General features: G+C 42.8%; 1 protein-coding gene across 1 annotated transcript in view; it reads left to right on the top strand.

The window, feature by feature from the left end:
- Positions 1–27983, top strand: part of LOC132781878 (netrin-3) — a 97736-nt gene that overhangs the window by 11667 nt on the left and 58086 nt on the right. Inside the window, exon 2 of the mRNA XM_060786405.2 lies at positions 26909–27903. Within this exon, the coding sequence (XP_060642388.2) occupies positions 26937–27903 (967 nt within the window). The 5' untranslated portion in view covers positions 26909–26936. The remainder of the gene's footprint in view (positions 1–26908; positions 27904–27983) is intronic.

Genomic DNA, 27983 nt, shown 5'->3' on the forward strand with positions numbered 1-27983 from the left:
TTTTAATAAAAACATATTTACAGTAGTCTCTCAGTAAATCAACACCCAGATGCCGGATAAATGTAGTTTCTGGTTGCTTAAGAATTAGTACTAAAAATAAACTTAACTGATATTATATCCCATACTATGTCATACCATAAATTCACTTGTTATTGGGTTGCTGTGAGTTTTTCGAGCTGTATAGACATGTTCCAGAAACATTCTCTTCTGACATTTCACCCACATCTATGGCAGGCATCCTCAGAGGTTATGAGGTTTGTTGGAAAGTAGGCAAGTGGGGATTATATATCTGTGGAATAATGTCCAGGGTGGGAGAAAGAATTCCTGTCAGTTTGAGGCAAGTGTGAATGCTGCAGTTGGCCACCTTGATTAGTAATGAATGACCTTGCAGCTTCAAAACCTGGCTTCTTCCTGCCTGGGGGAATCCTTTAGTAAGTTCCAGATTTGTGAGCATCTCTGCCTACAGTGTCTGGTTGTAAGAAGTTGAATAGAATAGAATAGAATAGAATAGAATAGAATAGAATAGAATAACTTGGATTGCTGTGAGTTTTCCAGGCTGTATAGACATGTTCCAGAGGTATTTTCTCCTGACGTTTCACCCACATCTATGGCAAGCATCTTCAGAGGTTGTTAGAGACACAACCTCTGAAGGGCAAAATGTCAGGAGAGAATGCTTCTGGAACATAGCCAGGCAGCCCGGAAAACTCACAGCAACCCAGTGATTCCAGCCATGAAAGCCTTCGACAACACATCGACTTGTTATTGCTTTTGAAATACAATAATTGATAGCAAATGAAGAGAAATAAAGACAAACATCATCGTCATACATTTATTTACCACCTCCCATTGCTTTAAAACTAAGAGACTAAAAACTATTAAAATACAAGACACACAGAGTTAAAATGCAGATTAAAATTCACTGATAAATGCAGGTTAAAATTCACAAGAATATAATAATTCTTAATGTAACTCAGTTTTCTATGTATTTTTATTTGTATTGTGTCATATCACTGTTAGCCCCCTTCTAGTCCCTATGGAGAGAAAGGTGAGATAAAATAAAGTAAATAATAAAACAAAGAAGTCTTAGTAAAGGTAAAGTTTTTCTGTTGACATTAAGTCCAGTCGTGTCCAACTCTGGGGGTTGGTGCTCATCTCCATTTCTAAGCCGAAAAGACGGCGTTGTCCGTAGACACCTCCAAGGTCATGTGGCCGGCATGACTGCATGGAGCGCCATTACCTTCCCACCAGAGCGGTGCCTATTGATCTACTCACATTTGCATGTTTTCGAACTGCTAGGTTGGCAGAAGTTGGGGCTAACAGCGGGAGCTCACGCTGCTCCCCGATTCGACCCTGTGACCTTTCGGTTAGTAAGTTCAGCAGCTCAGTGGTTCAACCCACTGCACCATCAGGGGCTCCAAGTCTTATTAAAGTTTTAGTCCTTTGATTGTTTTACCAGTTGCCTGGGAGTTCCGGTTGCTTGAATTCTGGTTAACGAAGAGTCTACTGTATTCTATTATGCCTTTCTATCGATACGCCATCAAAAAAAAGAAAAAAAGAAAACAGGAACAACTACAAAAGAACATTTGCTGATCATGCTCAAACACAGATGATTGCATGAACACTTTCCACTCCAAAGTGAATTTAAGAGCACAGCAAAGGCAGAAGAGGATAGCATTAGTGTAAAGAAATCTCTTGCTGTGTTTTACAAGACAGGCACAAGGACCTTTGAGAAGGCAGATTGCTTTCATCTGGAAAACAGGGTTTGTGCTGTAAGGTTGGCTGGAAAAAGCAGCCGAGAAACCCACACGCAGCCACTCTGTGTGGGATCAGATCAGTGGCACGCCGGCTCTGCGCATACCAAGTGGCGTTCTTAAGAACCCGTGAGGCAGCCAAACAATGCGGCAGGAATGTGTGAAGGGGTTTAGGATGGCTAGGCCAGGATTAAGATTTTGCAGAGTGACTAGTTGGGTGCTATTAAACATTAATAAAAGACTTAGGCTGGGAAGGCTGCACCAGTCTACACCATTCTTTGCTCAACGCCAACCCCGTCACAGGCAGGTCTTTTGGGGTTGGATGCCAGTGGGCTGCACAAATGGGTTCAGCAGAAGTTCCTGGGCTTAAAACCCTCTCTAGAAAGGTATATCTTGCAGCCAGATGTTCGGTGAGGTTAAGGTTAAACTTATCTCAGACTTAGCCCTACAATTATGCAGAGTAAGGGAGCTTTCTCAGGCAACAGGTTCTAAATTTATAATTGTTGCTTTTTTTACTTTCTGGGATTGTCAGTGCCATGTGCCAGGATAATTGGACTGGTTTGGGCATTATGTATCTTGGCTTGACAATAATAATAATAATAATAATAATAATAATAATAATAATAATAATAAAAACATAACAAGATTAGTACACAGTGCACAAGATCATTATGCTGGCTGTTCTATTGGGTCCAACATGTGATGTAATAGAACAGCCAGTATAGTGACCTTGTTTGCTGTGTACTAATCTTGTTGTGTTTCTATTATTATTATTATTATTATTATTATTATTATTATTATTATTTGAAACACAACAAGGTGAGGCCACAGCAGCCACTCTGCTGGTTGTTGTATTGGATCACATGTCGGACACTTCCCAAGTGTCTAGGACTGTTTGATGTATCGCCAAATAATGCATGCCTTGTGCAGCTGGCAGATGGTAATTTTGTCAGTGCCAATTGTGTTTCAGTGCAGGCCAAGGTCTTTAGGCACTGCACCCAGTGTGCCTATCACCACTGGGACCACCTTGACTGGCTTGTGCCAGAGTCTTTGCAGTTCAATCTTTAAATCCTCATATCGTGTCAGCTTTTCCAGTTGTTTCTCTTCAATCCTGCTGTTGCCTGGGATTGCAACATCAACGATCAATTATTTTGTTTTTTAACACGATTGTGAGGTCAGGAGTATTGTGCTCCAAAACTGTTGTTGTTGTTGTTGTTGACTCTGGCACAAGATAGTAAAGGTGGTCCCAGGGGTAAAAGGGTTCTTCAAAATACTGAGCCATATCCTAGATAGTTCAGGACCCTGGATAGTTCCTTGGAAGTTTAGCCTAAAACCCAGAGCCAATCCATCACTCTGCTGGTAGCTGGGCCATCAGCTGCCTCTTTGTCAGAAGCTTCTGGATTGCATGCAGAACTGATCTTTCATATGTCAATGCAGAATGAAAGGTGGGCACATGGGACAGAGCTTTTTCTAAAGTATATCTGCTTACTGGTCTCCAGAAAGAGAGGGCACAATTTGCAAAATACTTACATAACACAATAGAAATATAGTAACTCTTATCATGCGACGGCAAAAAAAAGCTTTTGGCCTGCATCAATAGGAGTATAGTGTCTAGATCAAGGGATGTCATGCCTCCCCTCTATTCTGCCTTGGTTAGACCACACCTGGAATATTGTGTCCAATTCTGAACACCACAATTGAAGGGAGATGTTGATAAGCTGAAATATGTCCAGAGGAGGGCAACTCAAATGATCAAGGGTCTGGAGAACAAGCCCTTTGAGAAGTGGTTTAAAGAGCCGGGCATATTTAGCCTGAAGAAGAGAAGGCGGAGAGGAGACATGATAGCCATGTATAAAGATGTGAGAGGAAGTCATAGGGAGGAGGGAGCAAGCTTGTTTTCTGCTGCCCTGGAGACTACGACATGGAACAATGGCTTCAAACTAAAAGAAAGGAGATTCCATCTGAACATTATGAAGAACTTCCTGACTGTGAGAGCTGTTCAGCAGTGGAACTCTCTGCCCCAGAGTGTGGTGGAGGCTCCTTCTTTGGAGGCTTTTAAACAGAGGCTGGATGACCATCTGTTGGGGGTGCTTCTTGGCAGGGAGTTGGACTGGATGGCCCATGATGTCTCTTCCAACTCTGTGATTCTATGATTCTAAGGTTAGGCTGTCACCGGGTGATTGGTGTGCTTATAGCAGAATCAAAAAACATTTGCCTTTGGGATTATTTCCAGAATCCTTCGTGTAGATTTGTCTCTGATTTCTGAGCTCTTTCTTGTTAACATTGAGTTTGCTCCTCTCTTTTCCGATCATTCTTTGTGTTTAAACAGAATGTTGACAGGACAACCCTTTTGCTATCCTTAGCAAAGCAGATCTCTTGGTTCAGTGGAGGGCAAGGGCTTGAGATAGAACTTATTCCATCCTATGTAACGCATCTCCTATGGAACATGCAAAACAACTTCTCTAAGTGCAATTTAGCACCGTGTCATAACAATCCCATTTAGCTGCACATTGTACAAATACTCATTTGGAGCCTGTTCATTTGTGGTTCATCTCTGGCTGCTTTTCAATATTATGCTGCTAGGGATCAAATTGTTTGTTTTTAATTGTTCTGTTATGTAATGGTATTGACAGAGGGCCTCTTTAATGGCCTCATATGGAATGGAGGTTGTGGGGTGAAAATATTTTTAATAAGCTATTAAGTAAAGAAATGTAACATACACCCAATATGAGTCAAATATGTATTTCACACCAATCACTATAAATATCCTGCCAGTCTCTTTGAATTGACTGTTGTGAACTGCTTTGGGAAAATCTAGACTGAAAAACAGTTTAAATATTAAACACAAATAAAACTATGTAACAAAATTTGGAAATTATTCTGTTCTTGGTTTAAAAGTAGTATTTCATGTTTAATTGTGTGGTATTTGAAAGTAGTTGTTCTACCCCCAGATACTTTGTTTTTGTGATTGAATTGGTTGAGACTCGATGAGATATTGAAAAACTAAAGCAAAATGTGTGGCAGGATGTCATTCCTTGAACCAAAAGCCAAAGTTTTTGCAGTTTAAGAAACTTTTCCCATGTTTTTAATGATAGAACCAGTTAGGAAATGACATTTATAATCCAGGAACAAAAATCATGTCACATAGCTAAACCGCTGTGCTGTGGAAAAATCAGCAGTTTGATCCCGATTTGGGGTGAGTGCTTGCTGCTAGCCCCAACTCACCTGCCCACCTAGCAGGTATGTATCTATCTCAGTTTTGACCAGCATGTGTAAAGAAAGGGGATGAAGCTATCAGAGATAAAGTTTGATATGAGAATATGTGCTCAGTGGTGCTGCACCAATGTTGTTGTTTCCACTTGTGGAATGTCTTAGATTCTGTCAGTCAATAAGATTCTGTCAGTCAATAAGAGTTGACTATTCATTAGACCAAACTTTTAATGACACATTGTTTTCTTTGTGTCTTGGTTTTTAGGCCTGTTCTTGGGGTTATTTGGGGAGCTTGTTTAGAAAATTGCATGGGATGATGATAATAATAATAATAATAATAATAATAATAATATTTATATTCTGCTCTATCTCCCCCATGGGGACTGAGCGGATTATAGAACATATATGGCAAGCACTCATTACCTTTATACAATTAAAAATGAAGATAGATGGTACATAGACAAAGGCAAGGCTTCTCTCTTTTTCATCTCCGGCATCTGGAGGCTGTGCTCAACTCCGGCCCTGGGGAGGTGCTGTTGTTTCATTTTTCCATGCTGAGGAACCTTCCTGATCGAATTTCCGGCATGCCTACATGGGTGCTTTTACCTCCTCGCCAAAGCAATACCTGCTCACATTGCTGTTTTCAAACTGTTGGGTAAGCAGAAGCTAGGGCTGATGGTGGGAGCTCACCCTGACCCACAGCTTAAACTGCCAACCTTCTGGTTGGCAAGATTTTCTGCAGTTGGCAGTTTAACCTGTTGTGCTAAGTGCAGCCTTTACGTGGATAGACCACATCAGCTCTAGTTTCTTAAATATAGTTATCCTAGTTGTTTATGGGCGAGGAGATGGCGACTGAAAGAAGGTATATGTTCCATATCTCAAAAACTTGAGCTGATAGGGGGGAACTGGTGCCATTTTTGGAATCAGCAGGTCTATCATTCAAGGCACCAAAATGTGTTGGCCAATGATTATTTTAAATCACCCAAGTGTATCCCAATGCATCTTTTCTAGCATTGACTAACTAGTTTAAATTTCACTCAATGTGACATCAAGACGGGCTGCAGACAGTGTTGATCAAGTCAAGAGACAAGGTGAAGCAAGAGGAATAAATGCAATAAAACAGGCAACGAAGCAGAACAGATTGCTGCTGTGGTGGGTCTGCGTTGCGCAGGGCAGATAAATCACATCCTCCTGCGCCATAGATGGAGGTGTTTTGGCACAGGATTCCTGTGAGCAAAACCTGAGTCTGAAGACCCCCCAAGTCACGACATATTGTGGTTTGTGCAGAACGAGCCACTGTTCGTCGGTATGCTTGTGTATGCTCATACAACACTGCTACAGAAATAGATAGCTAAGCAGGCATGTAGCCGGGGGGGGGGGGCTTGGGGGCTGAAGCCCCCCCCCCCCCCCCCGAAATTCTCATGGTGGTCCGCAAGAAGGCCTTACTGGTACATTATTTAGACTGTTATGTTTATTCATATCATGATCTAATCATCATGCTCAATATATCTCATATGCATGGGGGTATTGGGGTAATGATACAAAAGGTTTGCTAGGGTAGACCCTCTTTCACTCAGACTCAGCCCCCCCGAACCAAACTCAGCCCCCCCCCCCCCCCGAAACAAAATCCTGGCTATGGGCCTGTGAGCAAAGGGTTGTGGATAGTGATTGATACATTTGGGGATTTATCCTATGCAAGCCCTCCTTGGGCTCGACAAGGGCTGCTGATGAATTGTGGCTTCACAGCATTGTCCCTAACAGTAGAAAGCAGTGAATTGGGAGTAGCTTTGGCTTGACAATTCTTTCTGATGCATTTCTTCTTGATGCCTTTGTGTTCCCTATGGCTTTTTCCCCCATTGTGTTTCTTAACTTAAGGAATCGGGCCTGTTTTTCAGAAGATGCTAATTTCCCACTTACATTGGGAGTGGGCAGGGTGTTAAGCAATGTTAATGCAAGTCAGGTTCTAAGACAATAGGTTTAGATCCTGATTGATCTTACATCAGTAGGCTGAATTGTGAGGTTCTGCTTTTGCCACAGAGGTTCAAGTAAAAAAACAGTGATAGCCAGTTGCAGTTGAAACAATGCTATATATGATCTAAATTAGTTTGTTACTGTGTTGGTTTGTTACCAAACTTACTAGTGTTGTAAGAAGTGGTGCCATTGACCAGAGTTGGGTCCAGTTCTGTCAGCAAGGTAGCTGTGCAATTGCTAACCAAAGTATGACATTGTGCTGACTAGAGTCAGTATCGCAGCACACTGTTATAATAACAATAATGATTATTTATTTATTTATTTATATGCCACCACCATCTCCCCACGGGGAGCCGGGGCGGCTAACATGAAGCCAATCCCAACAATTACAACAAAACAAAAGAATACAAACATACAGTCATACAATAATACATCAAATAAAATACAATAAAATATATATAAAAATACAAAATAAACACAAAATATAACATAAGTGAAAGACAAATTGAGCCCAGTGGGCAGGGCCAAAAACAAAGTATAGGATTTAAAACCCTGGGTGAGGTGGATGAGTAGGGTAATGTATCTGGTAGAAGTACAGATGGGACAGACAATGGGGTTTGATTTCACTGAAGGGTGAAATCAATAACAACAAATAATAAAAACATTGAAATAAATTAACATCATAAAAACAATATGCTGTCTGGCCAATTTGAAGCTGAGTTTGGGCTCTTAATAAGTACAATTATTCCTTGGGAGAGCTGAAGGAAAGTGAAATAGTCAGATGGCTGGGTTGTCAGGGTAGTGCCCTTGGCCATTAAAGTGTCATAAGTACAGGAAAGGGGCCAACTAAAGTGCCAGAGCTTAGATAAGGTCAGGATGATTTTCAAGTGAACCTCCTAGTCAAAGGCACAACAAAACAACCAAGTTTTTAATTCCTTGCGGAAAATGGAGACAGTGGGGACCTGTCTGATCTCCCTAGAAAGAGAGTTCCAGAGCCAAGGGGCCATCACAGAGAAGGCTCTCTCCCTCATTCCCACCAACCACGCTTGAGACGGTGGTGGGAATGAGAGAAGAGCCTCCCAAGTACTTAAGCCAGGTCTACAGGAGTAGTTGCAGTTCAACTCCCATCAGCCTCAACCCAAATCACTATGGTCAATCTGTGCTGCAGCTCCCACTGACCTCACCATTGGTTGGGCTGGCTACAGATGACCAGAACTGTGATCGAACCATATCTGGATAGGTTCATCAGGCCAGATTTGGGATAGGGCCCCTGTCAGGATGCCATAAAGCACCATTTGGCGTGGCAAAGGTATTAGATAGAAATGGCATAGCATTTCTAGTCATATCAAATACTGATTGATGAACATGTGGAATGTTGATAGCACCTCGGTATGACTGTGAATGGCATGATGGAATACCTAAGGGAGTGTGGTAATGGCTGAGTCATAGACATGTGAGATGTCTTACAAAGGGGTTGCATCAGCCAGAGTCCCTTACGGATAACCTGTCAGCAGGTGGCTATAAAAGGGGGATGAATGGTTCCATCTTTCTCTCTCCTGCATGACTCGTTGTGAATATCTGTCTGTTCTGTATGTGACTCTTTGAGGATCTGATCATTTGTAAGAACAAGCCTGAAAGTGAATCTGTGTATCCTGATTGTACATTTGTATATATTGCAATGGTGAAGGTTAAAGCCTCTGGATTTTTTGGATGAAAACCTAAATCTGTGAGTTTACTAAACTGTATAGATAAGGTCAGATGCTGGCAGTTGGACTCTGCTGACAGATGGGCTGAAGCATGTTTTTGTTGTGAAAGGACTCTGCTGTATTTTGCTTGCTTCTGGGACATTTGCTGTCCAGCTTGCAGCAGTTCAGGGAGGTCATGATTTGGAAACTATAAATCACTTCATAAACCTATCCCACTACAAAAGGTCCCTGTCCTCTGTCACCTTCCAAACAACAAATCTCAGCTACAGCTGTCACCTCCAATGTGGCTATAGCTTTTCTAATGCGAGAGGGCCAGCGGGTATGGAGGAGAACCCCACTCTGTTCAGGTTGCTGGTTTTCCACTGCCCTTACCTCTCAATTAAAGGGGAGATATTCCAATCTATTTCCCCGAGGGAACTCAGAACAGATTACAACATACACAGATAGGTAAACATTCAATGCCTTTAATACGGTGAAATAACAATGACACACAAATACACAAAACAAAGTTAGAGGCTTCCCCATTCATCTCCAGCTTCTGGAGGCAATGCTCAACTTTGGCCATGGGGAGGTGTGTTTTTTTCATTTTCAAGCAGAGGAACCTGTTGTCCATAGACACCTCCTGGTCGCATTGCCGGCATGCTACCTTCCCACCAAATTGGTGCCTATTGATCTACTCACATTTGCATGTTTTCGAACTGCTAGGTTGGCAGGAGTTATGGCTAACAGTGGGAGCTCACCCTAACCCGTGGCTTTGAACTTCAGATCAGCAGCCCCATAGATCTTGTTTGGCAGCCTCTTGAGTCTGTTGTGCCTCACTTCTAAAGGACCATTCCAGTGTGGTCTCCTAGTCTCACTCCTGATCTTTCTTTGCTGCTAGTGAACCTTGCCCTATCCCACTCCCTATGTGTCTCTACCTTCTTTACCAGGCTTAACCATCTGTACAGCAGAGTACTTTTGTGCCCATGTCAGATTTTCTGTGCCTGTTTCTATTTTGCTTCCTAAATATCCCCCCCCCCCCCCCATTTCCTAGCTTTGTCGGTTTTGTTTTCTGTTTCTTTCTCCAGGCCTGGAGTTTATTGCAGGTCTTTGTGAGCAGAAATTCTGCTTTACCCTTCCAGGACCCCTTCCAATGCTTAGAGTATCATAATGTGCTTTAATGGACAATCGTTGTGAAGGAGAGAAAATCCCCAAGGACAGGCTGCCATCTTTGCGTTTGCAATGCCATCCTCCATATGCTGCCTTTGGTCTGTCTGAAGTGTGTACTTGGAATGCTATTAGTATAGGCACCAATGTAATGACACCAGGAATGCTATTAGTAGAACCACCAATAGCTTTATGGAGATCATCCAGCTGAGACTTACTAACAGCCTAACTTGTTGGCACTCATCCAATCCATCACAGCTGTCAGGCATCTGTCCAGGATCCAGGGAGCTTCCTTGGATTGTGGTGGGAAAGAGTAGTAGTTGTGTGTCATCTGCGTAGAGATGACACCCAACCCCAAAATTCCAGATAACCTCATCCAGCCGTTTCATGTAGAGCTGTGATTCCCAAAGTGGGCATTACTGCCTCCTGGTGGGCACTGCAGCGATCGGGGGGGGGGGTAATGGCCACACGTGCATGTGGGGGCAATGAATAACTGTAAGGGGGCAATGAAAGGATAAAAGAAAGAAGAGAAGATTTAGAAAAAATGATTTCCAGGGGGTAGGCCAAATAAGTTTGGGAACCACTGATGTAGAGAATATAACCTTGTAGAACCGCACAGACCAATGGCCAGGGGTCCAAGCAAGTGTCCCCCAGCATCACCATCTTGAAGGAGCGGAGCCACTGCAGGGCAGTGCCCCCAAGACCCATTCCAGAAAGCCAACCCAGAAAGATACCATGGTCAACGGTGTCAAAAGCTGCAGAGAGATCTAAGTCATTACACTCTCCCTGTCTAATTCTCTGTGGAGGTCATCCACCAAGGCGACCAAAGCTGACTCCATTATATGACCAGGCTTAAAACCAGACTGTGAGAGATCAAGATAATTGGTTTCATCCAAGAATCCCTGGAGTTGGGAAGCCACAAAATCTTCTTTGAACTGGGCTATTTGAGTCCACACTGCCATATAATCTAGTGTAATTTATATAGCTGTGTAGAAGGGCGCTCGGTCTTCGTGTCCATTTCCACCTGCAAGGAACTCCCATTGCAATAAAGGAATCCTGAAAGTGTGTGTGTTGTAGGGGAGGAATGGAGAATTTGGGCTTGTGAAGTTTGTTGCTGTTTCACAACACACTGAAATAAATTTTGAGCCTTTATAAGATTTGCTCCAAAGAGCAGGAGTGTAACAAAACAGGGAGAGAAAGCCGATTCTGTTGCAGTCGAGTGGCTGCCTGACCCAGTCTCTTATTTCTCATTTCCATTCCCAGCCATTAAAAATAATATTGAGACCTCTGTTCTGGGCTTGGAGCCCAAATTCCTGGCCTCGCTCTGATTGATGTGGCAAGTTCCACTCGTGGAGGACCAGGATTTCCAGGGCGGTTGTGGTAAGGAGAGTGTTTAGGACAGAGAAACTGTGAAGTGGTGCAAGCCACCCAGCTTAGCCCAGTGAGGAGAGATACAGAGGAAATTAGATAGGCCTGTTATACATTAAGCAAACTAGGGATTAATAACACAGGAATGGGCAAGCCAAACGCCTTTTCCATGAGGCCCAGTGACATGCCCTGTCAAAGATGCTTTGAAATACCTACGGAGATGGTGTGTGCATGCCTTTCCTAGCGATCTATATGCAGATCTTTCCAAATGTAGAGATCACAAATGTTCCTCACGTCTGTGGTTGCAGAAACTCAAGAATCCTCTCGTTTTTCTCATTCCTGAAGATAGCACATGCTAGAACCGTTTCATCAGATCTAGCTCCGAACAAGTCAAGGCAGCACTTGGCGCTGCAAGTATCTTTTTTCATCATATTTACAAATGGTGCCGAATTTCAAACAGGCACATCCTGCTTAAATCTGACTTTTGTTCCTGCGGTGAAGGTTTGCTTGTTTATAACATTTTCAGCCCACTCTTTCTAAATCCGCATTTTACTATGATCTTACTTAATTTCCTGCTTTGAAACGGAAACTCGCTTGTTCCTTCAAAATGTGCCCTTCTCTTGGGTTTTGTAAGAGCCTTTCTCCATTTGAAATCCAGAGCTGGGCAAAATTATTGGCTAGGACAATAAGCATTTTTTAAACTCTTAGCCCTCCTGACCTGTTAAGGATACTTGTGAGAATAAAGTGCCGAAGAGTATGTGAGATAGCTACGGAGATCGCTGGAGATTAATGATATGGATATTAGTGATATCTTAATAGGTCAAGGCCAAGATTCAATTGCTTGTTGAATCTAGGCTAAAATAGTGAAGGATTGAGAGCTTGTTCTTGCATCTCATGTAACTAACGTTTGTGGAATTTACAAAGGAAAGTTAGTTGCACAACAATAAAATAAAATGATATTGTTATTGTTATTATTATTTAATAATCCACTTTCCACACTGGGCATGCATATTCAGCAGCCGAGTAGCAAAGCACAAGGGCAAGTGTCTTCACTGTGTCTGGTTGTGATCCTCAGGTTGTGCCAGTCAGTTTTTGCATATTATTTCTAGCACTGACGTTTTGCTTGATAGTCAAGCTGTGCTTATTATAAGTCAGATCACAGTCCAGGGTAACTCCCAGGTTTTTGGGTGTGCTGCAATGCTCCAGTGGGAATCCTCCCCAAGTAATCCTCAGAGCTTGTCTGTTCTTAAGATGAAAAGCTCATGTCTGCATTTTAATTGGATTAGGAATCAACTGGTTTTCCTTGTAGTAGGCAGTAAGAGCACCTAAAGCTTCAGAGAGCTTCTGTTCAACCATTTCAAAGTTCCTTGCTTGAGCGGTGATGGCACAATCGTCAGCATAGTTGAAACTCTCTGCCCAGTGTGGAATACATCTCACCACAAATCAGTGGATGTGGCTCTTAATAACACATGCCACATTATCACAGGATGCCTATGTCTTACACCACTGGAGACATTATACAGTTTAGCCAGTATTGCACCACCTGACACCCATTCGAAAGTAGCAGCCTATAATGAAAGGACGAAGGCATTGACAACTCTAACCCATCCTCTATTCAGATATCAGCCAGCACACTAATGCCTTCCTAAGATCAGCAGAGATACTTGCAGGAACACCTCAGCAAGCAAGAGTCCGAAAGTGGCAGGCTAAAACCCGGAACCTCAATCTGTGGTTGATACCAGATGAGAAACACAGAAAACTGGGCAACTTGGAAGGTGCTGAACAGGCTGTGCTCTAGCACCACAAAATGCAGAGCTAACCTTAAAGATTGGGGCTACAAAGTGGAGTCCATGACATGCGAGTGTAGAGAAGAGCAAACCACAGACCACCTACTACAATGCACCATGAGCCCTGGCACATGCGCAATGGAGGACCTTCTTACAGTGACACCAGAGGCACTCCAAGTGATCAGCTTCTGGTCAAAAGAAATTTAGTATAATATCTAGTTTTTAACTTGGTTTGTCATTTTTCTATACATTTTAACTATTCTCTAGTCGCTTCTGACAAGATAAATAAATAAATAAATACCCACTTCCTATAGCTCAAGGCAGGGGACAACATAGTTGAACTACTTCATAATCATAAAACACAAATGAAATAAATGCAATAAAAAGCACATATTAGAACACATTTTTATAGAAGACACATACCAGTATCAAAATACATGGAACAAAAATTAAAACACAATAAAGACAGAATACTGCTGTGCATGGGTGCTCTCTCTCCAGTTAAAACTTTTAAATAATCATATGTGATTGATATCACATATGAATTTGTGAAATCCTGGCGGTAGGAGATTTGCATACCAGCATGAAGGACAAAAAATAAGGGAAAATCTAACATACCCATATGATGCATAGCTGGGTTTGTTTTGTTTTTCTTTTCATTTTGAAACATGATCATAAGGCGTGACTGCAAATTTTGGAATGCAAGTGCATTCTGGTTCATGTCGAAGTTTGGGAAACGTGAACTAGGTAAAGTTTGCCTTAAAATGTGAATTGAGCCAACTTCTCTTCAGTCGCTCAAATCTATTTGTATGAGGATTTCATGGCTCATGGCCATAATGCAAAGAAACTATAAAGGTCTTTAGAAAGAAAAACACAGAAAGGTTCTTTGGGGAGAAGCCATTTAAAGCACAAAAGTGGCGGAGGAGTGCATGCTTGACTCTTTCTGCACCTGCTGCTTCAAGAGATCCTACCAATGATCTTCAAGGGATCCAATGGGCCAGTGGAAGGGATCCCATGGGAGGATGGAGTGAAGGTTGTCAAGAAGGCAAGATAAAGGGTTCAAAATTAATATGTAGCGGTACATAGTTAAATATTCTCATCACAACAGTCCCCATATAGTCCTCCCCTAAATAGACTTGAAAGATATGGAGTAGAAAAGTTAGCCCTCGCCTGTAGTGTAACTGGTTTTGCTGTACTTGTGAAAAAGTTCCAGTATTTGTCTCTGCTCTATTAATAAAAAGTCCCCAAATTTTGCTCTACTCATATGAGTCCCAGTACTTTGCTCTACTCGTGAAAAAGCTCCAGTACATTGCTCTACTTGTGAAAAAGTCCCAGTACTTTGCTCTACTCATGAAAAAGTCCCAGTGCTTTGCTCTACGCATGAAAAAGTCCCAATACTTTGCTCTACGCATGAAAACGTCCCAGTATTTTGATGTACTCATCAAAAAGCCCCAGTATTTTTATCTATTTGTGGAAAAGTCACAGTGTTTTTTTGTAGGGCTGTCCAACCACGGAAATTTTTTTTTTCTAAACTTGATTCGTTTTTAGGGGGTTTTTGCGTTTCGATTTTTAAAAGAATTCCGAAATTTTTCTTTAAAAAAGTTCGATATTTCCGAAATTTCGTAAATTACGAAACAATTACGAAACAATAACGAAACAATTACGAATCGATTTGTTAATGGCGGACGCGATCGCGCAATACGCTAAAAAAACCTCCAAGTGGGACAGGGGGAACTTCTGAAGCTTCCCTCTCCCTCTGTTGTTGACTGTTGGTGTGATAATTATATATTTTTTTCACTGATAAAACAAATTCGTTTCGTTTTTTAGTTGCTCCTGAATGGTTCAATATCGCTTCGTTATCAAAAAAAATAACGAATTAATAACGAATTACGAAATTAACGAACGAAACTGCCCAGCCCTATTTTTTTGCTCTACTATTTTGCTCTACTCATATGAGTAGTACTCTACTCATATGAGTAGTCCCAGTACTTTGCTCTACTCGTGAAAAAGTCCCAGTACTTTTCTCTACGCATGAAAAAGTCCCAGTACTTTGTTCTACTCATCAAAAAGCCCCAGTATTTTGCTCTACTTGTGAAAAAGTCCCAGTGTTTTACTCTACTCATCAAAAAATCCCAGTACTTTGCTCTGCTCATGAAAAAGTGCCAGTATATGCTCTACTCATGATAAATTCCCAGTATTTTGACCAGTATTGACTGCACTACAAAATGGATTAAAACATACATCACGAGCATTACTGCTACTTCCTCTTTGTAAATCATTCCACCTGAATGCCACTATTTCTCTTACATTACCTTCCATTTCTTCCAAAAGGCTTTGGGATTTTGTTACACACCCGTGTTTATGTAGGCCCTTGGATGTGATCCTAGACCTGTTTCAAAGCTGCACCCCAGGAAAACACACTCATCGATGGTTTAAGCGTCTGCTGAATGTTGGCAGTGCTGCTGATCTGTTGGCCCCCTTCTGTTGGATCAGTGGCCAAGGCCTGGGTAATATCAACAGAAGCGGGAATCAAAACAGCAGGAACTATTTGGGCCCCAAGGCTTCAATGTCTGTTGCTGATTCATCACCCTCCTACGGAGGGATTCCAAAAAATGCCACTGCTTTGTTAACAGAGAAAATATTGACTTAGCATGATTCAAGCAAAAGGGAGAGAAAACTGGAGAGAGCAGAAGGGATGCACACTCACTTCCTTGAGGGTCATTCTACTACTCTGGGGGCAACAGGGAGGGCATCTGCCACCATTTCTGGTAATGATACCTCCTGGAAAAAAGTTCCTTCCTTGCTTACCAGTCCTTGGGAACCAATTTCCACATAACATTTCTTGCAGGCACATAATCCAGACATAATTTTTTTAAAAAATCTCACCAGTTTTAGCAAAGGTAATGGAAATCTAGATTCAAATTCCTGTCGACTGGGTGATTTTATGGACTATCAATATCTCTTAGACCAGAGCTTTCCACACTTTTCATGTTGCTGCCATGCTTCTTAGACATGCATCCTTTTGTGACACAGTCATTCAGTTTGACTTGCAAGCTGGAGGTTAAACCAACCCCTTAAAAGTGTTTCATACAATATATATAACACACTTACTTACTTACTTAGGCGATCTCTCATAGCTTGAGGATGATTGTCTTCCAGATGTGGTGCTTTGACGGTGGGTCTGTAGGTGGCTGTGGAGCCCTATTCTTGACCCGCATGTTCTCCCGCAGTGAGGACATTAGTTTCCAGACTGAAAACAGTCCCGGTCAGGGTTAGCTTGATGTGCCTTCCTCTTGGCACATTTCTCTCTTTCACTCTCCATTCATGCCTCTTCAAATTCTATAGCACTGCTGGCCACAGCTGACCTCCAGCTGGAGTGCTCAAGGGCCAGGGCTTCCCAGTTCTCAGCGTCTATACCAGAGTTTTAAAGGTTGGCTTTGAGCCCATCTTTAAATCTCTTTTCCTGTCCTCCAACATTCCATTTTCTGTTCTTGAGTTCAGAATAGAGTAACTTTTTTGGGAGACGGTGGTCAGGCATTCGGACAACATGGCCGGTCCAGCGAAGTTGATGGCAGAGGACCATCACTTCAATGCTGGTGACCTTTGCTTCTTTCAGCACTCTGACATTTGTCCGTTTGTCTTCCCAAGAGATTTGCAGGACTTTTTGGAGGCAACACTGATGGAATTGTTCTAAGAGTTGCATGTGACGTCTGTGGATAGTCCGCGCGTGCACACACACACATACACACATATGTTTCATATAATCTTTACTGTTTAAATAAGGTTTAGTTCTTAACACTTCTTATGTCCTACATTTGATTCTTGTGTCGTTTTCTCTATAGCGGCTTCATAGGGCTCATCGCAAATGTCTCTGTCAACCAATTTTCTTTTCTTAATTAGAAACTTTTCCATTGTAGTCATAACTATTGCAAGCCAATACACAAATTGTGCAAATTATAAACAGTCCCTACGCTTGATTAGCACCACCACTCCACTTCAGTAGTGATTAAATTTATTAATTTATTTACTTCATTTCTTCCCTGTCTTTCTCGACCCAAGAGGGAATTCAAGGCAGCTTACAAATCCAGCAAAAATTCAATCCTGTACAGATAACAATAAAACATATCCTAAAAATATAAACAATAGCATATAAACTATTAAAACTCATACCAGTCTATCAAACTTCTATCTGGAGGTTTGTAAACAGAGGTTGGATGGCCATCTGTTGGGAGTGCTTTGACTGTGTCTTCCTGCCTGGCTGAAGGGGTTGGACTAGATGTCCCTCGGAGGTCTCCTCCAATGGAGTCTCCTTCTCTGGAGGTGTTTGAACTGAGGCTGGATGGCTATCTATTAGGAGTCTCTGGTGTTCATTAAAGATGCTTTTGGGTTGAGCATCCCTTATCTGCTAATCTGCTATTTCAAAATTTGAAATATTTCAGCATTCAAAACTGTCCACATCTTTGCTTTCTGATTTGTGTACAAGTAAGAAAGCCACCTCTCTGGTTTACTCAATGGGTCACAAATGATGAAGCAATGAGCAGAGGTTCCGAAGTGTCTTTCAAAACATTTTTTTTTTCTCTCTGCCCAAGGGAGTCTGGGAGAAGGGATGTGTTGTAGACAAGAGTGAATCAGACTGTTTCCTTAACTCTCGAGGAAGCACACTTAAGCCGGCTGTAAGCAGATGTGGTTCCCTACGAAACCACATTTGGACGGCTTTGGACAGAGACGGTGTAAACTAGTCTCTCCTCTCCCGCTTGGTGAAAAGGGAGAGATCTGCTGGCACCGCTGCCTGCAGTGTCCTGGGGTTACGCTTCAGCAGTCATCTCTGGAGCATTTTTGCTGGACAGTTCCCAGGCACGCTGGGCAGAAAGAGCAGAAGCAGTATGCTTCAGCACAGCTTTGACATGGGAAAAAAGAAGCCGAAACATTTCTATCTTGCACCTTGCTGCTCTCTCTACAGCAGCATTTTTCAACCTGGGGGGTTGAGACCCCTGGGGGGGGGGGGGAAGGTCGCAAGGTGATGTTAGAGGGGTCACCAAAGACCATCAGAAAACACAGTATTTTATGTTGGCCATGGAGATTCTATGTGGGAAGTTTGGCCCAATTCTATTGTTGGTGGAGTTCAGAATGCTCCTTGATTGTAGGTGAACTATAAATCCCAGAAACTACAATTCCCAAATGTCAAGGTCTATTTTCCATAAAGCCCTGCCAGTTCACATTTAGACATTTGGACATATTGAATATTCGTGCCAAGCTTGGTCCAGACCCAACAGTGTTTTAGTCCACAGCGCTCTCTGGATATAAGTGAACTAGATCTCCAAAACTCAAGGTCAATGCCCACCAAATCCTTCCAGTATTTTCTGTTGGTCATGGGAGTTCTGTATACCAAGTTTGGTTCAATCTCGTCATTGGTGGAGTTCAGAATGCTCTTTGAGCGTAGGTGAACTATAAATCCCAGCAACTACAACTCCCAAATGACAAAGTCAGCCCCACCAGTATTCCAATTTGGACATATCAGGTATTTGTGCCAAATTTGATCCAGTGAATGAAAACACTTTCTGCATATCAGATATTTGCATTATGATTTATAACAGTATTTATTTATTTATTTATTTACCATATTTATTACCACCCCTCTCAGCCCGGAGGCGACTCAGAACAGTAGCAACAAAAATAATGTTATGGCTGGGGATCACCACAACATGAGGAACTGTATTAAGGGGTCGCAGCATTCGTAAGGTTGAGATCCACTGCTCTACAGCCTAGTGGCCCCTAAGCAATGGGAAATGAATTGCCATTGAAATCTCATTACAGGGCATTCTGTGACTATAATTCAGCAGCATAGATATAACCTTTCCCTTGGCCTTTTGGAAGTACACCCAGAAGAGGAGGGTATCCATTTATGCAAGACTGTTGGCACTGAATCTTTCTAACTTTCCCAAGCATAGATGTTTGCAGTGAGGACTTCGATTTCCCATTTTCCCATGGTCATTGGCTTTGCCTATTATTATTATTATTATTATTATTATTATTATTATTATTATTTGAAACACAACAAGATGAGTCCACAGCAGACAAGTTCACTCTGCTGGCTGTTGCATTGGATCACACATCGGACACTTCCCAAGTGTCTAGGACTGTGTGATGTATCGGCGAATAATGCATGCAGATCCCAGTAAGGTGACCTTTTGCAGCTGGCAGATGGTAATTTTGTCAGCGCCGATTGTGTTTAAGTGCAGGCCAAGATCTTTAGGCACTGCACCCAGTGTGCCAATCACCACTGGGACCACCTTTACTGGCTTGTGTCAAAGTCTTTGCAGTTCGATCTTTAAATCCTCATATCGTGTCAGCTTTTCCAGTTGTTTCTCTTCAATCCTGCTGTCTCCTGGGATTGCAATATCAACAATCTATACTTTGTTTTTTAACACGATTGTGAGGTCAGGAGTATTGTGATCCAAAACTCTGTCTATTATTATTACTATTACTATTATTATTATTATTATTATTATTATTATTATTATTATTATTAACATCTACCTGAAACTGATGAGAGAGATCATCCGGAGTTTTGGAGTTGGGTATCATCTGTATGCAGATGATGCCTAACTCTACTACTCCTTTTCAACTGATGCCAAGGAAGCAGTCCTACCCTTGAACTGTTGTCTGAAGGCAGTGATAGACTAGAGGAGGGTGAACAAGTTGAAGCTCAATCCAGACAAAACAGAGATACTACTGGTGTCTCGAAGGAGGAATTTGGGAATGGCATTTCAGCCTGAGCTGGATGGGGTTGAACTCCCTCTGAAATCTCAGGTGCGTAGCTTGGGGGTCATCCTAGATTCTGCTTTAAGCCTGGAAGCCCAGGTGACAGCGGTGACTAGGTTGGCCTTTGCACAACTAAGGCTTGTATGCCAATTGCGCCCATTCCTGGAGAACTGCGTCAAATCCAGACCTGTCCCTCCAGACCTGTGTACATGTAAATATAATAATCATACATTTTGTTACCTGCCCCTCCTCATGGTTCAAGACGGAGTGCAACAAATTAAAAAACAGATGAACATAAAAATACAATAAATTACATAGATAAACACACACACATATAAAAACGTATTTATTTTTATTTATTTATTTATTTGACTTGTATACCGCCACTCCCAGTTTGGCTCGGAGCGGTTTACAGCAGTAGATTAAAACAATACAACCAACTTTAAAATACAATAAAAATGCGAAACAGACATAGTCCCGAGTTATTCACCCATCGAAAGCTTGTCAAAAAAGAAAGGTTTTACAGGCTTTCCGAAAAGCAAGTAGCTCTTTGATGGTTCGGGTTTCAACTGGCAAGGCATTCCATAAATAAGGGGCCACAATCAAGAAGGCTCTCTGCCTAGTAGAGGACAGATGATAAGTCCACATGTTGGGGACTTCAAGCAAATTTTGGTCCTCAGGCTGAAGTAATCTCTGGGGTTGGTAGGGGGATAAGCGGGCCCTCAGGTATGCCGGCCCCAGACCATATAAGGCCTTACCGGTTAGTACCAGCAGGTTGAAAGTAATCCGGTACTCAATCGGAAGCCAGTGCAGCTGTTGTAGAATTAGGGTGATACGACACCTCGCTGGCACCCTGGCGAGAAGACGAGCCGCCGCATTTTGCACCAGTTTCAGTTATAACAAAAACAGATACAAAATTGACATATAGTGGTAAAAGAATGCAAACCAAAACTCATGGTTGAATGTTGACTGGGTTGGCCTTCTGCCGGAAGAGATGGGCTTCACTTATAGGTTAGAGCCTCTCCCATATATGCATGCGGGGATATGAGAAGGGGAAATACCAGATAAGGGTTTTGTGCAGATTTGTATTTGATGCAGCTCTTCAATTTAAAAATGTCCTATTCTCTGAAATGTCCTGGGCTCTAAAAGAATACATTGTGTTTATATATGGACATGGTTCTGTGATCTCATTGGAGAGAAGCCAGGGTATTATTGGAATCTATACACATAATGAAACTGAAAATATGTATGTTTGTATGTGGATGGGCCATGCACTTACACAGATAAGCTCCTGCCTCCTCAAACAGTTGTAGCTCCCATTGCTCAGGACACACCAATGGCCCTCTCTCTAATGACATTGAAGGTTATAGTGAGCACCATGAATATGTGCTCACTATAGAGCGCTGCCCACCACCCAAGTGAAGGTTTACATAGTTTTCATGTGTTTCTTCCACCACAGACATCCCAGTGTTTCTTCCTCTCTCAATTGGTGAGGAATTTGCATGACCCGCCCACTGGCTTTCCCATAACCTTTTCCTATTTTTTTTTCTATGGCACACAGCAGACAGAGGATTTGATCAACAGCTGAACATACTGGAGAGGTTTGGGGAGATTTATAGGAGTTGTAGGTACTGGGATGTATAGTTTACCTGAAATCAATGAGCACTCTGAACTCCACCAAAGATAGAATTGGACCAAACATGGCACACAGAAGTCCCATGACCAGAAACCAATATTGGAGGTCTATGGGGAAAATTCACCTTGATTTGGGGAACTTGTATTTCACCTATATCCAGAGAGCACTGTAAACCCAAACACGAATAGATCTGGACAAAACTTGGCATGCATACCCAATATGCCCAAATATGATTACTGGAGGGGTTTGGGGAGTGGCAGTTCACCCACAAATAGAGAAACTGTGACCCCCATTGATGATGGAACTGGACCTCACTTGGCACACAGAACCCCCATGACTAATTCAACCTACTGGAGGGATTTGAGGGGACTGACTCATCATAGTGGGAATTATAGTTTTCCCTGCAGCCAGAGAGCACACTGAACCCCACCAATGATGCATCTAGAGCAAACTTGCCCAACATAACAAACTTTAAGTTCTGATGGAGTTTCTTGGGGTTAACCTGGCCTGATGTGAGTTGTATTTCACCCACAACCTTATGCAATTTGTACAATTAAAAAATGACTTTTTCAAATAACCCAGGCAATGCCAGGTACCCAAGCTAGTAATAAATAATATCCACAGCAAAGTTGAGTACTGTTTCCTCCTATTTTGGCTAGGACTGCTGGAAGCTTATACAGACATACAGCTACAAATGACAGAGGGAAGATGGAATCCCCTGGATGTCCACACATAGTTTGTTAAAACATGAAATAATCTTTCTTTCTATTCTCTAGCTGCCTTGAGTCAGACTGTGGGTCTGTTGTACAGCATAACATAATAGTCAGTCATCCAGATGACGTGCCCATATCTAGACTTAGGATGGGATGGGCTTTTCATCTGAAGCCAAATTAGTGATTTTGACAGGATAGAATACAACCACGCAGCCCAAATTAAAAGTTATTTATTTTGCAAAAACCCTGCAGTCAGCATTTGACTGGCTGTCAACCTTCCTGCCTCTCTAATTCAGGTGGCGGGCATGCCACAGGTTGCATTAGCTTGTGCAATTAATGTGTATTTATTTATCTATCAGATTACTATATCACCTTTTCTGCAAGGAGCTTAGAGTATGCACTGAGTTGTCTGATATTTCCCAATCACTATGATATTCCAAAAGGAATTGCCTATAATCTGACGTCTTTGGCAAAAACCAGTGTTGAAGCAAAGTCTGGTCTGCCAAAATGACCTATAGAATATAATAATAATAATAATAATAATAATAATAATAATAATAATAATACACTTAATTTATATTCTGCCCTTCTCACCTAGGGTACTCAGAGCGGATTACAGCATTTACATACATAGGCAAACATTCAATGCCTTTACAATTATATAGAGACAGACAAACACAAACAAAGGCAGAGGCTTCTTCTCTCATTTCCAGCATTTGAAGGAGACTTCCCACTTCCAGGTCAGGAAGACTGATGACCTCCTGGAAGAGGTGAGGTTAGTGATATTAGTTTTCAGGGAATGAGTTTTTTCTTTTTGTTTGCTGGGAGATTAATAAAAAAAGATTAAACTATGATGCCAAAAAGCAGCAAAGCAGCCAAAATTGGCTCCTGCTTGCTTTTGTGTCAAGTGGATTTTCGTACCGGGAGGGGCCTTCCCGTTACATGCTCCCAAAGGTACCACAAGAAGTGGAGGTGCAGAAGGGAAACAGATCCCTGCACAACTCTAGAAAAGAGTGTAAAGGAGGACATTTAGTGTGCATAACTTTAGTGTAACAATCGTATGAAAAATAGTCTCCTGGGAGAACAATTATGGGCATCTGGAAAGGTATCAGACATCTTACAAACAGAACTGATTGGGTTTCATGAATGAGTGTGTGTACGTACCTGTTGACTTCAAGCTCTTCTACACTGACACTATAATGCACTTTGAAACTGGGTTGAGAGTAGTGTGTTCACAAAACATATGCCCCCCAATGTGTGCTGCAGTGTGCATCAAACCAGACACAGAATGTTTAAAACTCACCAGAAAGTCCAGAATAAATTGGATAATGCACTGCTGCTGATCAGATTGTACCCTTCGCAGGGCTCAAAACCTGGGCCAAAATGCAGATGACTGATAATGAGGTAGTGAGAAAGCACTTTAAAAACTGCTGGCCGGAAGATAAACAAATACTCTCCTGGGAGACAAAAGCCCATCATTCCCATGGCAATTCTCACTTTCTGCAACATTGTTCTCACTTCCTGTGCTCTGCCACAATCTGAGCCTGAATTGACAATGCACATCAGCACAACTCAGTGGACTGGTTAAGAAAAAACTCCTGCATTTTCCAGTAGTTGCCCAGCTGCAGATATTGCAATTCCTTGGTGTGATTGCAATTAGTGGATACTGTGGCCACCATCCTAGCCTGGAACCAGTTTCTGGTATGTTTGTGTTGACACTACGTAGCAAAATCAGTTTATTTTAATCTAATTTCAATCTACTTCTATGGCACCTGTTTAGAAGCGTCCTTATTGTGGCACCATGAATGTCATACATTCTTAGGCAAAGAATACTGCCAGTCTCTTCTTTGGTAATAGAGCATGCAGAATTTTTTTATTTGTCTCACATACATATACTAACCAGGGCTGTGCTACTTAACTTCCAAAATCAGACAGTATCTGGGGCCTTTTGGTAATTATTAGGTAAAGGTGGGGAAACTTGAGACCTCCGAGTATTTTGAACTTCAACTCCCACAATTCCTAACAGCCACAGGCCCCTTCCTTTTCCCCCTCAGCCTCTTGGCTGAAGAGGAAAAGGAAGGGGCCTGAGGCTGTTAGGAATTGTGGGAGTTGAAGTCCAAAACACCTGGAGGGCCCAAGTTTGTCTATGCCTGTATTAGGCCCTAGCATGTATGACTTGGTCAGATTTTGTTTGAATGGTGATCCAGCTTGGTTTTACTGGCCCTGACTAGTGAACCAGGCCAGAGTTTGGAAAAGGGGCTCCGAAAAATCCCTGAATGCCCTTGTCCTTTGTTTTGTTTTGAAGTTTTAATTCAGAAAAGTCACTTTTCCTAAATCTGGTTACATTCTGGAAGGTTTGTGTATTTCCTGCTTGGCAACTCTTTACTTTGTCTTAAGTGTTTGAACATCAGGCTGAAATTGCTCTCCAGATCAAATGTCAAGCAAAGGGGAAGCTATCAGAAGCGGCTCCTTTGCCTTATTAATTGTCATCAGAAGGGAGGAGAAGCGCTCAAAGGGGGACCCAAAGCAGGATACAGGCAGAAGGCAGGCGGGAAATTGCCTGATTAACATCTCATTCAGGGAGTAAACTCTTGCCCTGGCTTTGCAGTGGGTGGGAACAAGTGTTGCTCCTTGGAGAGAATAGCTGCCCATTGGGGTCGGATCAGCCCCGCTGAGCTCCCAACTTCCCCCTCGGCCTTTGATGTTCGGATGCAGGGCTCGGAGGCTGGCTCCCCCACTGAGGGCATTAGGAGCTAATTAAAGCATTGAATTTTCACCCGGCATGTGGCAGGAACACACAGCCCTTGGAGAAGGGGACACCTGAAGCTCCGGCATAATTGGAAAGGGGAGAGGGTGAGGTCAGGAAAAACTGAGCAAATGAATAAAGAGAGAAACAAGGGGGAGATCAACGCAGATGGTGGGGGAAGCGGGAAATATTTAACTAGGGCCCTGCACCAGCGCTGGGGCAGATGCAAACTGCAGGCATGCGCTATCCTGGCCAACGCACATTTTGGTGCTTCAAACATTACACCCATCCCTGCATATATTTGACCTGGTGGTTCCAAAAATGACACAGTTTCCCCCCCATCAGCTCTAGTTTTTGTGACAGAGAACATATACCATCTAGCAGTTGCTATCTGCTTACCCATAGAAAACTGTGATAACCATATCTAAGAAACTACAGCTGATGCAATCTATCCAATACAATTTTCTGACTCAGAGCCCCTAATAACCCCAGGGACAGGGCTAAAAACCAAGAAATGAACAGAATTGCCCTCCTGTTGGATTTCTTCATTTTTATTATTTTATTTTATTTTTTTTGCCTAATAGGCCTACATTAACTTCTTGCTACTTTACAAATGTTAAGAATGTCTTGGCATATCACTGTGAAGTTATATAATGGGATAGGCCATAACTTGGTCTTCTTTTTTGCTTGGATAAGGATGTGACTACATATCCAATTGGTGTGTGCTTGCAAAGCAGAACTCTGAGAAATCTGGATTTCTCTCCTCAAAGCAGTGCGAGGAAAACTCTGGCTGGGTTACAGCTTCCATTTGATTGTTAAAAGCAATGTTCTTCAGGGTAATAAAAACAGAGCTGGGCAAAGTTTGTTTGCTTTGTTTTGTTTTGTTTTGTGCAGACCTAGAAAATTTAATTTCTAACCAGAAAAGCATTTTTCCTTTGCTAGACTTTGTTTTGCACATGCCTTAAATGACATACCCTTTCTTCCAGAGCAGGACACAAGGAGGCTTCCAAAAACCATTGCAATAAGTTGGTCGTGTTCTGTAATGGGATGTTGTGCAGAGGATGTATGCAGCGAAGCTAGTGTCTTCCCACTCCTGCTGAGCCTCGTAGCAAGAGCAGAAAGAACCCTTTTTGAGTTCATGCAGAAAATATCCCCTTCCTGAAAAAAACAACAACCCAGCAACAAACTTGGATGCAAGTTATGCAATATCCCTGAAAAAGAATCAGACTAACAGTTTTCTTGAAAGCATACAAAATGTTAAATATTCTAGAAATTCCATGTAAACCCCATTGCTTCTTGTACTTTCCTAAGTGACAGGGTAGGAGCCATCGGAAGCACAGTAGGTTAAACCCTTGTGCCAGCTGGACTGAAGACCGACAGGTCATAGGTTCGAATGCGGGGGGAGTGCGGATGAGCTCCCTCTGTCAGCTCCAGCTCCCCATGCAGGGATATGAGCGAAGCCTCCCACAAGATGGTAAAACATCAAAACATCCAGGTGTCCCCTGGACAATGTCCTTGCAGACAGCCAATTCTCTCACACCAGAAGCAACTTGCAATTTCTCAAGTTGCCCCTGACATGAAAAAAGAAGTGACAGGTTGGTGGCATGATCAGTTGCCCCTCCACCATCCTGACACCTTTCAAAACATTTGGGCAGCAGGCAACTCATAGACCAGTTGTGGCTGTTTCTGGCCATTTATTCAACCTATCTGCTGCCTCTGCTCACTGATGATGATAGGGCGCAAAGCTGAAATTACATACAGCCACATGCAAACATACAGAAAATGTTCACCTTCAGAAGAGGAGACACTTTGTCTTGTCAGTGTCTATGTTTCGGTAATACAGGAAGGTGCTTTAGCATTTTCCTGTGGCATAGGAAGCCACTGCAGTTGACATTAAATACTGCTAGTGGTGGGAAGTTAAATAATAGCTGTTTTTCTTTGGTTGTGGGTCCAGCGTTTTCCCCTTGACACCAAGATGTTGAGCTATGTTTGCAAGCAATCTGCCTCCTCCTATTCTAATGCACATTCCCCATTGCAATAAACTTTTGTTCCTTCTCTCCTGGACCCCAGGGAACTGGAAGCATTCTCACACTGTGTTTCCTTTTCATTTAGAGAGAAATTGGTGTCTTGGAGCATAAAGATGGACCTCTTGCTCGCCTTCGGTTTGCTCCTGATGGCCTGTAGACTTGACCTCTCTCTGGCTGTGAACCCCTTTGCTGTGCAGCAGGCCCCTCCTGACCCTTGCTATGATGAAAAAGGGGCACCCCGTCGCTGCATCCCGGAGTTTGTCAATGCCGCCTTTGGGAAGGAGGTCCACGCCTCCAGCACTTGTGGCAAACAGCCCACCCGGCATTGCGATGCTTCAGATGCCCGGAAGGCTCACCCTGCATCCTACCTCACAGACCTCAACACCGCAGCCAATATGACTTGCTGGCGCTCAGAGACCTTGTACCATTCACCCCAGAACATCAGCCTCACCCTGTCACTGGGCAAAAAGTTTGAGGTGATCTATGTCAGCCTCCAGTTCTGCTCGCCTCGTCCGGAATCGGCTGCTGTTTTCAAGTCCATGGATTATGGCAAAACATGGGTGCCTTACCAGTATTACTCATCGCAGTGTCGTAGGATCTATGGTAAGCCAAACAAAGCCACAGTCACCAAGCAAAACGAGCAGGAGTCTCTGTGCACAGATGGGCACACTGACCTCTACCCACTGACCGGAGGCCTCATTGCCTTCAGCACGCTGGATGGGCGTCCTTCAGCCCAAGATTTTGACAACAGTCCTGTGCTTCAGGACTGGGTGACCGCCACCGACATCCGAGTGATTTTCAGCCGCCCCCATTTGTTCCGAGAGCTAGGGGGCCGGGAGCATGAGGATGAGGATGGTGGGGCAAGCTCTTCCTCCTACTACTACTCTGTGGGTGAGTTTCAGGTTGGAGGACGCTGCAAGTGCAATGGGCACGCCTCTCGCTGTGTCAAGGACAAGGAAGGCAAGCTGGTGTGTGACTGCAAGCACAACACCGAAGGCCCTGAGTGTGATCGCTGCAAACCTTTCCACTATGACCGTCCATGGCAGAGGGCCACTGCGAGAGAAGCCAATGAGTGCCTAGGTGAGACCATTTTCTGTGTTTCTTCTATGGGCAGGACTTCTAATGCCTGATGGAGTAGAACTTTTTACCCGTTGTAGCTG

Source organism: Anolis sagrei, chromosome X (assembly GCF_037176765.1).
Source record: "Anolis sagrei isolate rAnoSag1 chromosome X, rAnoSag1.mat, whole genome shotgun sequence".
Taxonomy (NCBI): domain Eukaryota; kingdom Metazoa; phylum Chordata; class Lepidosauria; order Squamata; family Dactyloidae; genus Anolis; species Anolis sagrei.